At 48.4% G+C, this 16,030-nt stretch overlaps 1 protein-coding gene across 3 annotated transcripts in view; it reads right to left on the reverse strand.

The window, feature by feature from the left end:
• Positions 1-16,030, reverse strand: part of RGS6 (regulator of G protein signaling 6) — an 802,086-nt gene that overhangs the window by 213,396 nt on the left and 572,660 nt on the right. For all 3 annotated transcript variants that reach the window (XM_063947693.1, XM_063947695.1, XM_063947694.1), the window contains exon 4: positions 1,269-1,319. In XM_063947693.1, coding sequence (XP_063803763.1) covers positions 1,269-1,319 — 51 coding nt within the window. The remainder of the gene's footprint in view (positions 1-1,268; positions 1,320-16,030) is intronic.

Here is a 16,030-nt window from a genome sequence, read left to right on the forward strand (position 1 = left end):
TGCCCCCACAGTGCCAGATACACATGCCCCCACAGTGCCAGATACAGATATGCCCCCACAGTGCCATGTGCCCACAGTGCCAGATATGCCCCCACAGTGCCAGATACAGATATGCCCCCACAGTGCCATGTGCCCACAGTGCCAGATATGCCCCCACAGTGCCAGATACACATGCCCCCACAGTGCCATGTGCCCACAGTGCCAGATATGCCCCCACAGTGCCAGATACAGATATGCCCCCACAGTGCCATGTGCCCACAGTGCCAGATATGCCCCCACAGTGCCAGATTACAGATATGCCCCCACAGCGCCAGATTACAGATATGCCCCCACAGTGCCAGATATGCCCCCACAGTGCCATGTGCCCGCAGAGCCAGATATGCCCCCAGTGCCACATATGACCCCACAGTGCCACATATGACCCACAGTGCCAGATATGCCCCCACAGTGCCATGTGCCCACAGTGCCAGATATGCCCTCACAGTGCCATGTGCCCACAGTGCCAGATATGCCCCCACAGTGCCAGATACAGATATGCCCCCACAGCGCCAGATTACAGATATGCCCCCACAGTGCCAGATATGCCCCCACAGTGCCATGTGCCCGCAGAGCCAGATATGCCCCCAGTGCCACATATGACCCCACAGTGCCAGATATGCCCCCTCTGAGCTATGTGCCCACAATGCCGGATATGCCCCCATAGAAGAGCTCACCGTTGGTGTGTGGAGAGCGCAGCGCGCGCTTCTCCTGTCTGCCGCTCTGCCTCCTCAGTCTGATCTCCGGCGGTGACGGCAGCGTGTATGGCTCAAATCAGGTGCCGGTCCGCGAGCTCTCATTGGCTAACGAACCGGCACCTGATTTGAGCTATACACTCGGCCGTCACTGCCGCAGACCAGACTGAGGAGGCAGAGCGGCAGGCAGGAGAGGCGCGGCTTCGGGTGGCTGGGCGGCGGATCGCGATCGACTGGTCGCATGTCCGCGATCGACCAGTCGATCGCGATCGACTGTTTGGCCACCCCTGCCCTAAGATGTCCAGGAAGCTTGTTTGTACTGTAATTACTACTCTTGTACTAGGGTTTGAGATTGATGGTTGTGCAATTACCACTATATTACCTGTGCCATGACAGAAGGACAAATGTCAGATATCATTAGAAAGTACAACATTTACAAATTACAGGACCAAGGAAACTAGTGGTGTATTTCCTTGGGGATTATTATGACATCATACAACATTATTAAACAAACTGTACTGTAATACATTTATTTACCTGGGTCTTCAATGTTGAGGTTCTTAATCAGCCACTGGACAATGTCAGCTCCTACAAGAAGAAAAAAGAAGAATGTCATAAATTGGGTAATTTACAGTATCTTGTTCTTTGCACTCAATGTACCAACCGCAGAAGAAAAGTACAGTAGAAGAAACTGGTATTACAGTTAGGGTATGGCTACAGTACATGTGCAACATAAACTCATGCTACCTTTGCTCTTTGAGACCAGCACCATCTGATGTATGTATATGCAGAAACAATGAAACCGTCACAATGCCATAGTGCATTCTGGGTCACTCCAGGAATATGTAGCTAAGCTACAGAATAAAAAGTAATACAACCGTCTATATAGGTATCTCATTTCTACACAGGTCTAGGTTTGATATTTTATTGTACCTCACCAAAGCACACAATACGCATTTGCCAATTAAATTAATACATATTCAAGAAAATCAATAAATAAAACATGTATCTTTATATGAACACAGACCTCTCTGTCAAACATTTTTAGACAAAATACCGTCGTTTCTCTGCCACTTATAAGGAACATTTTACATTCACACAAGTATTTTGTAATTAATGGGCTTTTTCGCAAAGATTCAAAAAGTCTTCCTTTTTAAAAAAAAAAAGTTATTTAACAAATGTTATCGCTAGTGGTGGCTATTGCTAAGTATTGCCGGCCATGACGGTCATTCCGAGTTGATCGCTAGCTGCTTTCGTTCGCAGCGCAGCGATCAGGCTAAAAACCGGCAGTTCTGCGCATGCGTATGCGGCACAATGCGCATGCGTGTTGTACTCTTGCAACGAACGATGTAGTTTCACACAAGGTCTAGCGAAGCTTTTCAGTCGCACTGCTGACCGCAGAGTGATTGACAGGAAGTGGGTGTTTCTGGGTGTCAACTGACCGTTTTCAGGGAGTGAGCGAAAAAACGCAGGCGTGCCAGATAAAAATGCAGGCGTGGCTGGGGAAACGTAGGCGTGGCTGGCCGAACGCAGGGCGTGTTTGTGAGGTCAAAACAGGAACTAAATAATCTGCAGTGATCGTAAGCTAGGAGTAGGTCTGGAGCTACTCTGAAGCTGCACAAAATTATTTTGTAGCTGCTGTGCGATCCTTTCATTCGCACTTCTGCTAAGCTAAGATACACTCCCAGAGGGCAGTGGCTTAGCGTTTGCACGGCTGCTAAAAGCAGCTAGCGAGCGAACAACTCAGAATGAGGGCCCATAACTCCCCGTGCATGGGGAAGCTAGCCATTTATGTTTAAGAAAGGCAGGTCACTATAGCCACCTCAAGGCAGTTGTGGAGATTACATGCTTTTTTTATTGAAAATGTTTCCTTCCTTGAAAAATTTAATTTAAAAATAAATAAACAAAAGGATTTTAATTACCTACCGGTAAATCCTTTTCTCATATTCCGTAGAGGATACTGGGGTCTACATTAGTACCATGGGGTATAGATGGGTCCACTAGGAGCCTTGTGCACTTTAAGAAATCAATAGTGTGCACTGGATCCTCCCTCTATGCCCCTCCTACCAGACTAAGTATAGAAACTGTGCCCGAGGAGACGGACATAACCTGAGGAAGGATGTAACAGAACAGTGGTGAGACTCGAACCAGTACACAAAAACAAGAGGAAAGCCATGCTAACCAAACTTGAAACCAGGAACAGCAAAAGCTGAACCAACAACAATACTTAACTAATTAACAGTGCAGGAAACACGAATCACTGGGCGGGCACCCAGTATCCTCTACGGACTATGAGAAAAGGATTAGCAGTAGGTAATTAAAATCCTATTTTCTCTTACGTCCTAGAGGATACTGGGGTCCACATTACTACCATGGGGATGTGTTTACAACAAGCCACCGACTCACGGGATGCTTATCCTCCAGTCCTTATATAGTGTAGTCTCTCTCCCAATCGACTCGTATGAAATTCACATGTGAATAAAAGAGGTCTCAATAGTGTATTACCATTAAAAGACTTTTTAATAAAACAATAAACAAAATACAGGAACAGGTGGACTCTCACCGATCTCAATGGTCTACAAATAAATGTAGACAAATGCACGTTTTAATAAATATCAGCCAGGCGTCCCCAGGAGTAGTTACCAACGGCAGATGAGTCCTCCACGTGTCCTCAGAATACCATGGTCAGGATTAGCCCAAGTTTCTTCAAACAGGGCATTCAATTCCTTTGATGCAGGAAAAGTAGCTGAGGATTGCTTTTTTACATTAAAATAAGATTCCTCCTCCACCTCTGCCACCCTGTCAGGAACGTGCAGGACATAGCTTCTATCAGGGCCTGTATTCCTTGTGACAGGACAGCATCCCCCCCACTCGCATCCACTTCACCCTCCTCTGGGTCTGATGTATCGTCATCAGTATCAGCCTGCATAAGCTGGGCTAGTGTACGCTTTGGTGGGCAAATGGCGAGGGGTCTGAGACGTTGGTATGGGAACTGAATCTCTATTCATCAGGTCATCCATAGACTGTCTTGAGTATTGCGTCTCTTTCTCAGTATGGGCTAATTTAGTAGAAATATTAGATATCATCCCCTTTATGGAATCTAACCATGGGGGTTCTGACCCACTATCCTGAGAATGTGTACTGTTATGGGTACACGGTAGCAAGTCCTCAGGGGAGGACAGACACTCTGCTGTGCAGGACACACAGTCCCTGGACATGGTAATGCGAAGGGACCCACACACACCCACATACAGAAGGTGAAACACAGAAGAACCTACATAGAGCCCGCAGGGAGAGAGATAAATAGGAGCCAGCCACACCGCACCCCTGTAGCCGAGTAAAAACACAGCTGGGTCGCCACACTAAATCCCTTCAGAGGACTTGGTATACTACAACCTCCTCCCCCTTACTATAACCCCTGGTACCGCTGAGGAGATGTGGAGTCTTCTGGGAGGAGCTGCGCGTCCCTGTGATGCCTGCCAGTATGAGCTGCAGAGGGAAAATGGTGCAGGTGAGCTGCTGGATCCGCTCATAGTGAAGCACCGCCTCCGTAATGGTGCGCAGCTTCCAGTCTTTTTTATACTGGCCTGAGGTTTAGAGTGCTTAATCCGATGGTTAAAACCCTCTGTAAACTGGATGGTGAGTGTGGGTATCATTGGTGGCTCAGCGCACACCTCACAGTGGGACACACGCAGCCGCATGTCATCCTGAGCCCCTGGAGCGCAGCCTGCATGTCAGCGCTGTGCTCCAACCCTCATGCCGCCATTTTCACCGGCGACCCGCTAACCGGGACGCTGGCGCTGTACTCACCACTCTTCTATCTTCGGCTCTGTTAGGGGTGGCGGCATGCTGCAGGAGGGTACGCTCACCGTGGTGGGGCTTGCGAATGACTCCCTTAGGAGATCAGTGTCCTGTCAGCGGAGAAACGGGACCATTAACTCTTTAGGAAGTTGGGCCGTTCTTCCCCCCTAAGTCCCACGAAGCAGGCATGCTGGTGCCACCCAGCAACACCTGTAAAACAACAAACAGAAAATAAATGTAGAAAACTCTTCAGGAGCTTCCCTAAGCGTGACTGGCTCCTCCGGGCACATTTTCTAAACTGAGTATGGTAGGAGGGGCATAGAGGGAGGAGCCAGTGCACACTATTGATTTCTTAAAGTGCCCAAGGCTCCTAGTGGACCCGTCTATACCCCACGGTACTAATGTGGACCCCAGTATCCTCTAGGGTGTAAGAGAAATTATATATATATATATATATATATATATATATATATATTTTTTTTTTTTTTTTTTGATTGGAATTGCTACTAGATGACCAAGTCAAGGCTTTCAGACCCACATACATGTGCGACCTTGCTCAGCTGCCTTAAAACTGATAGGAGATGTGATTTTTGGGAGCACTACGTAGGATTACCCTGGTTGAACAGTCTACCCCAAGGAGAGATGACACAAAATGGGGTGATTGCAACATCCTAATGTTCAGAGTAGAGTCTCAAGTCCCAACAAAAAACAGTCAGGTCCATATATTTTTCATCCCATCCACAAGTATACCAGATGAGGCTGCCATGTTGGTGGCACTACAAAGGTTAAACTGTGGGTTAAGCTGTGAGCCATACAAGGGCCCGTTGCCTATATGGGAAAACGTATATATAACATGTACGGAAAGATCCACGTGAAGAACTTCCTGCCCAAGAAGGAACCATCTGAGGCCACCATCTGGGGTGCACTGCGTAGGCCACCACTGGCAGGGTGTGCAATCAGTGGAGGTACACATTACAGGAATACTGATAAATAGGTCCCATACTCCTAAGTCTAAATAAATATTGACACAAAAGAAAACAGTAATTCACTTCCAATAGACATTTAATTTATACCCCATTTACACAGACGCATTAACCCAGGTCATGGCTTGGGGTTAACCCGGGTTCAGTAATCAGACAATCCAACCCGGGTTGGTTCAGGAAGGACCCGGGTTACGGGGCAGTGTGAAATGGTAACCTGGGTAGTCCAAACCCGGGTCCTGTTCACTGCTGAATTCCCGGCACTTGGAGATGATGTCACTTCCAAGCACCAGCAGAAATAAGCCCTGCCAATATCCTGGGTTTAGCCAGCGATGTTCAATGACACAGGCTGGACCAGGGGCTTCAGTCTGAAAATAAGATTTTAAACCTACCGGTAAATCTTTTTCTCCTAGTCTGTAGAGGATGCTGGGTACTCCGTAAGGACCATGGGGTATAGACGGGCTCCGCAGGAGACATGGGCACTCTAAGACTTTAGATGGGTGTGAACTGGCTCCTCCCTCTATGCCCCTTCTCCAGACCTCAGTTAAAGAACTGTGCCCAGAGGAGACGGACAGTACAAGGAAAAGATTTTTGTTAATCTAAGGGTGAGATACACACCAGCCCACACCATACACACCGTACAACATGGTATATACTAAACCAGTTAACAGCATGAACAAAACAGCATCAGCCAGAAACTGATCTCAACTGTAACATAACCCTTATGTAAGCAACAACTATATACAAGCCTTGCAGAATTTGTCCGCACTGGGACGGGCGCCCAGCATCCTCTACGGACTAGGAGAAAAAGATTTACCGGTAGGTTTAAAATCTTATTTTCTCTTATGTCCTAGAGGATGCTGGGGACTCCGTAAGGACCATGGGGATTATACCAAAGCTCCAGACCGGGCGGGAGAGTGCGGATGACTCTGCAGCACCGATTGAGCAAACATGAGGTCCTCATCAGCCAGGGTATCAAACTTGTAGAACTTAGCAAAAGTGTTTGAACCCGACCAAGTAGCTGCTCGGCAAAGCTGTAATGCCGAGACGCCTCGGGTCAGCCGCCCAAGAAGAGCCCACCTTCCTAGTGGAATGGGCCTTTACCGAATTTGGTAACGGCAATCCAGCCGTAGAATGAGCCTGCTGAATCGTGTTACAGATCCAGCGAGCAATAGTCTGCTTAGAAGAAGGAGCGCCAACCTTGTTGACTGCATACAGGACAAACAGTGCCTCTGTTTTCCTCACCCGAGCCATCCTGGCTACATAAATTTTTAAGGCCCTGACTACATCAAGGGACTTGGAATCCTCCAAGTCACCTGTAGCCACAGGGACCACAATAGGTTGGTTCATATGAAACGACGAAACCACTTTAGGCAGAAATTGAGGACGAGTCCTCAACTCTGCTCGATCCACATGGAAAATCAGATAGGGGCTCTTGTGAGACAAAGCCGCCAATTCTGACACCCGTCTCGCAGATGCCAAGGCCAACAACATGACCACTTTCCAAGTGAGAAATTTTAATTCAACAGTTTGAAGAGGTTCAAACCAGTGTGATTTAAGGAACTGTAACACCACGTTCAGGTCCCACGGTGCCACTGGGGGCACAAATGGAGGTTGGATGTGCAGCACTCCCTTTACAAAAGTCTGGACTTCTGGGAGAGAAGCCAATTCCTCTGAAAGAATATAGATAAGGCTGAAATCTGCACCTTAATGGAGCCTAACTTTAGGCCCATATCCACTCCTGTCTGTAGAAAATGGAGAAACCGACCCAGCTGAAAATCTTCCGTAGGAGCATTCTTGGCTTCACACCAAGATACACATTTCCTCCAGATACGGTGATAGTAGGGATGACTTCCCTCGGAATACCTTTCCTAGCTAGGATTTGGTGTTCAACCACCATGCCGTCAAACGTAACCGCGGTAAGTCTTGGAACACACAGGGTCCCTGTTGCAACAGGTCCTCCCTGGGAGGAAGAGGCCAGGGATCTTCTGTGATCATTTCCTGAAGATCTGAATACCAGGCCCTTCGAGGCAAATCTGGAACAAAGAGTATTGTCTGCACTCTTGTTCGTCTTATGATTCTCAGTATTTCTGAGATGAGTGGAAATGGAGGGAACACATGGACCGACTGAAACACCCACGGTGACACTAGGGCATCCACCGCCACTGCCTGAGGGTCCCTCGACCTGGAACAATACGTCCGAAGCTTCTTGTTGAGGCGTGACGCCATCATGTCTATTTGAGGAAGTCCCCAACGACTTCTTGATGAAGGCCCCACTCTCCTGAATGGAGATCGTGTCTGCTGAGGAAGTCTGCTTCCCAGTTGTCTACTCCCAGAATGAAGACTGCTGACAGAGCGCTTACATGATTTTCCGCCCAGCGAAGAATCCTGGTGGCTTCTGCCATTGCTGCTCTGCTCCTTGTCCCGCCCTGGCGGATTACATGCGCCACGGCTGTGACGTTGTCTGACTGGATCAGAACGGGTAGGTTGCGAAGAAGATTCTCCGCCTGTTGAAGGCCGTTGTATATGGCCCTTAATTCCAGCACATTGATGTGTAGACAAGCCTCCTGGCCTGACCATATTCCCTGAAAATTTTTTCCTTGTGTGACTGCTCCCCATCCTCGGAGGATCGCGTCCGTGGTCACAAGAACCCAATCTTGAATGCCGAACCTGCGACCCTCTAGAAGGTGAGCACTCTGAAGCCACCACAGGAGAGACACCCTGGCCCTGGTGGACAGGCTTATCCTCCGATGCATTTGTAGATGGGACCCTGACCACTTGTCCAGAAGGTCCCACTGAAAAGTTCTCGCATGGAACCTGCCAAATGGAATGGCCTCGTAGGCCGCCACCATCTTTCCCAATACTCGAGTGCATTGATGAACTGACACTCTTTTTGGTTTTAGCAGGTCCCTGACCATGTTCTGGAGTTCCTGGGCTTTTTCCAATGGGAGAAAAACCCTCTTTTTTTCCCGTGTCCAGAACCATGCCCAAAAATGACAGCCGAGATGTCGGAACCAACTGCGACTTTGGTAGATTTAGAATCCAGCCGTGTTGTTGTAGTACTCTCAGGGAGAGAGACACGCTTTCTAGTAACTGATCTCTTGATCTTGCCTTTATCAGGAGAACGTCCAAGTATGGGATAATTGTGACCCCTTGCTTGCGCAGGAGCACCATCATTTCCGCCATTACCTTGGTGAAAATTCTTGGGGCCGTGGAAACCAAACGGCAACGTCTGAAACTGGTAATGACAATCCTGTACAGCGAATCTCAGGTACGCCTGATGAGGCGGATATATAGGAACATGAAGGTATGCATCCTCTATGTCTAGTGACACCATAAATTCCCCCCCTTCCAGGCTGAAGATCACTGCACGGAGAGATTCCATCTTGAATTTGAACCTTTTCAAATATAGGTTTAGGGATTTTAGATTCAGAATTGGTCTGACCGAGCCATCCGGCTTCGGGACCACAAATATGGTTGAATAAAACCCTTTCCCCTGTTGCCCTAGGGGAACCTTGATAATCACCTGCTGTTGACACAGCTTTTGTATGGCAGCTGAAACTATTTCCCTCTCTGGGGGAGAAGCTGGCAAGGCCGATTTGAAAAATCGGTGCGGAGGCACCTCTTCGAACTCCAGTTTGTAGCCTTGGGATACAATTTCGACCACCCAAGGGTCCAAATTCGACTGAACCCAGACCTGGCTGAAGAGACGAAGACGTGCCCCCACCGGTGCGGACTCCCGCAGAGGAGCCCAAGCGTCATGCGGTGGATTTTGTAGAGGCCGGGGAGGATTTTTGCTCCTGGGAACTAGCTGTAGCTGGTGTTCTTTTCCCTTTAATTCTACCTCTGGCGAGGAATGAAGAGCCCGACCCTTTCTGAACTTATGCGACCGAAAGGACTGCATCTGGTATTGAGGTGTTTTCTTTTGCTGTGGGGGAACGTAAGGCAAAAAAGAAGACTTACCCGCGGTAGCTGTGGAAACCAGGTCCGCGAGGCCCTCCCCAAATAAAACTTCACCTTTGTAAGGCAAAGCCTCCATAAGTCTCTTTGAATCAGCATCACCTGTCCATTGACGGGTCCACAGGGACCTTCTAGCAGAAACTGCCATGGCATTGGCTCGTGAACCCAACAGCCCAATATCTCTCGCAGCCTCTCTCATATATAACGCTGCGTCCTTAATGTGACCCAAGGTCAACAAAATACTATCTTTATCTAGGGTGTCAATGTCAGATGACAAGTTATCTGCCCACGCTGCAATTGCGCTACCCACCCATGCCGACGCTACTGCCAGTCTGAGTAGGGCACCCGTAGTCGCATAAATTGATTTTAAGGTAGTTTGCTGTCTGCGATCCGCAGGATCCTTGAGGGCTGCCTTGTCCGGGGACAGTAGTGCAACCTTTTTGGACAAGCGCGTCAAGGCCTTGTCCACCGTGGGAGAGGATTCCCACCGTAACCTGTCATTTGAGGGGAAAGGATATGCCATAATAATTCTCTTGGGAACCTGCAGTCTCTTGTCTGGAGTTTCCCAAGCCTTTTCAAATAAAGCGTTCAGCTCATGAGATGGGGGAAACGTTACCTCAAGTTTCTTTTCCTTAAACATGCAGACCCTCGTGTCAGGGACAGAGGGGTCCTCTGTGATATGCAAAACATCTTTTATTGCAATAATCATATATTGAATACTCTTGGCCACCCTTGGGTGCAACCTTGCATCATCATAGTCGACACTGGAGTCAGAATCCGTGTCGGTATCCGTGTCTGCTATCTGGGAAAAGGGACGTTTATGGGACCCTGAAGGGTCTTGTGACACAGTCAAAGCCATGGATTGATTCCCTGCTTTGTCCTTGGACTCTGCTTTGTACAATCTCTTATGTAATAAGGTCACATTAGCATTTAAAACATTCCACATATCCAACCAATCAGGTGTCGGCTGCGCCGACGGAGACACCACCACCATCTGCTCTGCATCCTCCCTAGATGAGCCTTCCGCTTCAGACATGTTGACACACACGTACTGACACCCCCCACACACACTGGGATATATGAATATGGGGACAGCCCCCAATAAGACCCTTTAGAGAGAGTATGCCAGCACACACCCAGCGCCACTAGATACTGAAAACAAAGTCCCAGCCTGAATAGCGCTTTTTATCTATAATTTGCACCAAATCAATGTGCCCCCCCACCCCTCGTTTTTGCCCCGTTACTTGTTCAGCAGGGGAGAGTCCGGGAGCAGCTTCTCTGCAGCATGCTGTGGAGAAAATGACGCTGGTTAGTGCTGGAGGATCAAGCCCCGCCCCCTCGACGGCGGGCTTCGGTCCCTCTCATTTGTTTATACTGGCGGGGGTTTTATAACATACTGCCTCCGCAGTATCTAATAATAGTGCCAGTTTAATGTGAGGTAATTATTGCTGCCCAGGGCGCCCCCCCTGCGCCCTGCACCCTTGCTGTGCCTTGTGTGTGAGTGGGAGCAATGGCGCGCAGCGCGACCGCTGCTCGGTACCTCTCTGAAGATCTGAAGTCTTCTGCCGCCTTTGAAGTCTTCTTACTTCATATACTTACCCGGCTTCTATCTTCCGGCTCTGTGAGGAGGACGGCGGCGCGGCTCTGGGACGAACAGCAAGGACGACACCTGTGTTCCGACCCTCTGGAGCTAATGGTGTCCAGTAGCCTAAGAAGCAGAGCCTATCAGTCCAGGAAAGTGGGTCTGCTTCTCTCCCCTCAGTCCCACGAAGCAGGGAGCCTGTTGCCAGCAGTGCTCCCTGAAAATAAAAAACCTAACAAAAGTCTTTTCAGAGAAAACTCAGTAGAGCTCCCCTGCAGTGCATCCAGTCTCCTCTGGGCACAGGATCTAACTGAGGTCTGGAGGAGGGACATAGAGGGAGGAGCCAGTTCACACCCATCTAAAGTCTTAGAGTGCCCATGTCTCCTGCGGAGCCCGTCTATACCCCATGGTCCTTACGGAGTACCCAGCATCCTCTAGGACGTAAGAGAAAGGGGTATTATAGAACTAGGAGACAAGTGCAATAAAGAAATTAAACTCTGTGCAGCGTTCAATAGTTTTGCAAAAATTATGGCAAATTCAGTCTGTTTGCCATTTATTAAAAGATATAATGCTACTGATACCACAGATAACTGTAGTGTTTACAAAACTTGCCATCTCTATCCCTCACCACCAGATGGCTACATTTGCGCTGTAAGTAAGTCCTGTAAACTTTTTCCTGGGACAATGTTACCGGATGAGCTGTCCTGGGTGGACATTATTGATAAATTGCTCCAAAGCAGCGAATAGCCCCTCAGTTCAACTACCATCTCCGCCTTACGCCGATCAACGGATGTAAATGTACTCCTACATATACCCCTTTCACATGGCCAAAATAACCAGGGTTATTGGCGGGTCAACCCTGGACGAGGTGCAGTGTAAAAGCGACAAAGTGAATAACCCGGGTCGAGCAACCCTGCATTTCAACCCGGGTTAAAAGGAGGGTTAAACACTGGTCAGACCCTGGTCGTTGTGCAGTGTGAAAGCCTCTGACCCGAGATATCCAACCCAGGTCACAGAAAAAGGTGCCAATTGGCTGTTTGTGTGTCTGCTCAGAGCAGTCCCCAGACCCTCCTCTTATTTCCTTTGAAACCTCATCAATGTGAGCCAGAAAAGTCCATTTTAAGTCACATCACATCCATTTTAAGTCACATCAAGGTAGGTGACCCGGGTTCAGTGTGAAAGGCACCAACCCGGGAATAGCCCGGATCGAAACTGTAATATAAAAGGGTCCGAGCCTGCTCGGACCTGGGTTTGCGATCTGAAAGCGGTAATAGAGATACTTCAGCCCTTACTACATTCCAGTGTCGGTTTTACCTTTTTCGCTATGGTAGACATTTGCACAAAGGATGAGAGGGGAGTTATTTCAACTGCTGTCGCAGGTCCTTATCTAGTTATGGAGCAAACCCAACTGAAGAGTGAAAATTTGCATCTGGATGACGCAATGCAGTAGCAAACGCAGGATTTCCATGGGGGGGGGGGTTTCCGCACATGTATGTATGCATGCATTGGTGTGTGTGTGTGTGTGTGTGTGTGTACATATATATATATATATATATATATGCATACTGGTAAAAAAAAAAAGAAAGGGGCTACGGGCCCCAAAACGTTGATATGCTGTGACTTCGCATCATTACAGTTTTTTGACAAAATTTGTGAGTGTCCCTGCCTTTTTTAATGGTATTACAATTAATTATAGAGGGCACCTCAGTATCATTTTGTATGTCAGGAGTGCCGGAACGCCATACATACACATACAGTAGCATACTTACAAAATCAGCATGCACACACACACACACAGTATACATCACACACACACACACACACACACACACACACACACACACAGTATACATGCACACAGCATAGATGCATACACACATACACAGTCTACAGCACACATAAAGGGATTTTTGTTACTTACTGTAAAGTCTATTTCTCTGATTCCATCTGGGGGACGCTGCGCACTTACTGATGGGTTAGAGTGGGTGGGATAAGAGTTTGGCACAGAACCTATAGAAACTAACTCCTCCCCCCTCTAACCCCTCCCATCTCCGGCCTGACTAGCAGATCACCTCAGTTTACGTTTGGCAAAGTCGGAAGAGACAGAACAGAACATAACCAATAATCCAGACAAAAATACGGGAGGGATCGCAGCGTCCCCCAGATGGAATCCGAGAAAGAGATTTTACGGTAAGTAACAAAAATCCCTTTTTCTCTTTCATCCATCTGGGGGACGCTGCGCACTTACTGATGGGATTTCCCAAAGCAAGCTAAATAGAGGAAGGAGACACAGATGGCATAGTTGTCTGTAAAATTTGACGCCCAACAGAGGCAGTCTCCGAACCAAAAGTATGAAACCGGTAAAACGGTACGGATGGTGTAATGGTTAGCATTACTGCCTCACAGCACTGAGGTCATGGGTTCGATTCCCACCATGGCTCTAACTGTGTGGAGTTTGTATATTCTCCCCGTACTTGCGTGGGTTTCCTCCGCGTACTTCGGTTTCCTCCCACAATCCAAAAACATACTGGTAGGTTAATTGGCTACCAACAAAAATTGACCCTAGTGTGAATGTGTCTGTGTGTACATGTGATAGAAAAAATAGAGTGTAAGCTCCACTGGGGCAGGGACTGATGTGAATGGCCAAATATTCTCTGTAAAGCGCTGCGGAATATGTGTGCGCTATATAAATAACTGGTAATAAATAAATAATAAATAAAACTTAGTGAAGGTATGCACAGACGACCAGGTCGCCGCCCTACACAGCTGCTCGACAGAAACACCACCGCGAACAGCCCAAGAAGCTCCAACAGCCCTAGTCGAATGAGCCCTCAATGCGTCAGGAACAGGCAACGCCGAAGAAATATAAGCCTGCCGAATAGCAGAAGTAACCCAGCGTGCCACCGTGTTCTTAGAGGCCAGCCAGCCACGCTTGGGTGCATTGTTCAAAACCAACAAGGTATCTGTACGACAAATATCCTCAGTACGGGACAAATACATTTGTAAGGCTCTAACAACATCCAATAACTCTAAATGACAATCCTGTCCAGAAGACTCTGGAACAAACGCTTGAAGGACTATGTCCTGATTCACATGGAAAGCCGACACAACCTTTAGCAAGAAGGAAGGCTTTGCACGCAAGACCACTCGATTTTCAAGAAAGACCAACAAAGGTGGTTTGGAAGAAAGCGCCGCTAACTCGTTAACACGCCTGGCCGAAGCAATGGCCAAGAGAAAAAATAAGAATTTACTCACCGGTAATTCTATTTCTCGTAGTCCGTAGTGGATGCTGGGAACTCCGTAAGGACCATGGGGAATAGACGGGCTCCGCAGGAGACTGGGCACTCTATAGAAAGATTTAGGACCATCTGGTGTGCACTGGCTCCTCCCCCTATGACCCTCCTCCAAGCCTCAGTTAGGAACTGTGCCCGGAAGAGCTGACACAATAAGGAAGGATTATTGAATCCCGGGTAAGACTCATACCAGCCACACCAATCACACCATATAACACGTGATAGGAACCCCGGTTAACAGTATGATAACAAATGGAGCCTCTGAAGAGATGGCTCACCACAAAACCCGATGTTTGTAACAATAACTATGTACAGGTATTGCAGACAATCCGCACTTGGGATGGGCGCCCAGCATCCACTACGGACTACGAGAAATAGAATTACCGGTGAGTAAATTCTTATTTTCTCTGACGTCCTAGTGGATGCTGGGAACTCCGTAAGGACCATGGGGATTATACCAAAGCTCCCAAACGGGCGGGAGAGTGCGGATGACTCTGCAGCACCGAATGAGAGAACTCCAGGTCCTCCTCAGCCAGGGTATCAAATTTGTAGAATTTTGCAAACGTGTTTGCCCCTGACCAAGTAGCTGCTCGGCAAAGTTGTAAAGCCGAGACCCCTCGGGCAGCCGCCCAAGATGAGCCCACCTTCCGTGTGGAATGGGCTTTTACAGATTTAGGCTGCGGTAAGCCTACCGCAGAATGCGCTAGCTGAATAGTGCTACAAATCCAGCGCGCAATAGACTGCTTAGAAGCAGGAGCACCCAGCTTGGTGGGTGCATACAGGATAAACAGCGAGTCAGTTTTTCTGACTCCAGCCGTCCTGGAAACATAAATTTTCAGGGCCCTGACTACGTCCAGCAACTTGGAATCCTCCAAGTCCCTAGTAGCCGCAGGCACCACAATAGGTTGGTTCAAGTGAAAAGCTGAGACCACCTTTGGGAGAAACTGAGGACGAGTCCTCAATTCTGCCCTATCCATATGGAAAATCAGATAAGGGCTTTTACAAGACAAAGCCGCCAATTCTGAAACCCGCCTGGCCGACGCCAGGGCCAACAGCATGACCACTTTCCACGTGAGATATTTTAAATCCACAGTCTTAAGTGGTTCGAACCAATGTGATTTTAGGAATGCCAAAACCACATTGAGATCCCAAGGTGCCACTGGGGGCACAAAAGGAGGCTGAATATGCAGAACTCCTTTGACAAAAGTCTGAACTTCAGGCAGTGAAGCCAGTTCTTTCTGGAAGAAAATCGACAGAGCCGAAATCTGGACCTTTATGGACCCCAATTTTAGGCCCAACGTCACCCCTGCTTGCAGGTAGTGCAGGAATCGATCCAGTTGAAATTCCTCCGTCGGGGCCTTCATGGCCTCACACCAAGCAACATATTTCCGCCAAATGCGGTGATAATGTCTTGCGGTGACATCCTTCCTGGCTTTGATCAGGGTAGGGATGACTTCCTCCGGAATACCCTTTTCCTTCAGGATCCGGTGTTCAACCGCCATGCCGTCAAACGCAGCCGCGGTAAGTCTTGGAACAGACAGGGTCCCTGCTGCAGCAGGTCTTGTCTGAGCGGCAGAGGCCAAGGGTCCTCTGCAAGCATCTCTTGAAGTTCCGGGTACCAAGCTCTTCTTGGCCAATCCGGAACCACAAATATGGTTTTCACTCCTTGCCTTCTTATTATTC

This window comes from Pseudophryne corroboree, chromosome 12 (genome assembly GCF_028390025.1).
Source record: "Pseudophryne corroboree isolate aPseCor3 chromosome 12, aPseCor3.hap2, whole genome shotgun sequence".
In the NCBI taxonomy this organism is placed as follows: domain Eukaryota; kingdom Metazoa; phylum Chordata; class Amphibia; order Anura; family Myobatrachidae; genus Pseudophryne; species Pseudophryne corroboree.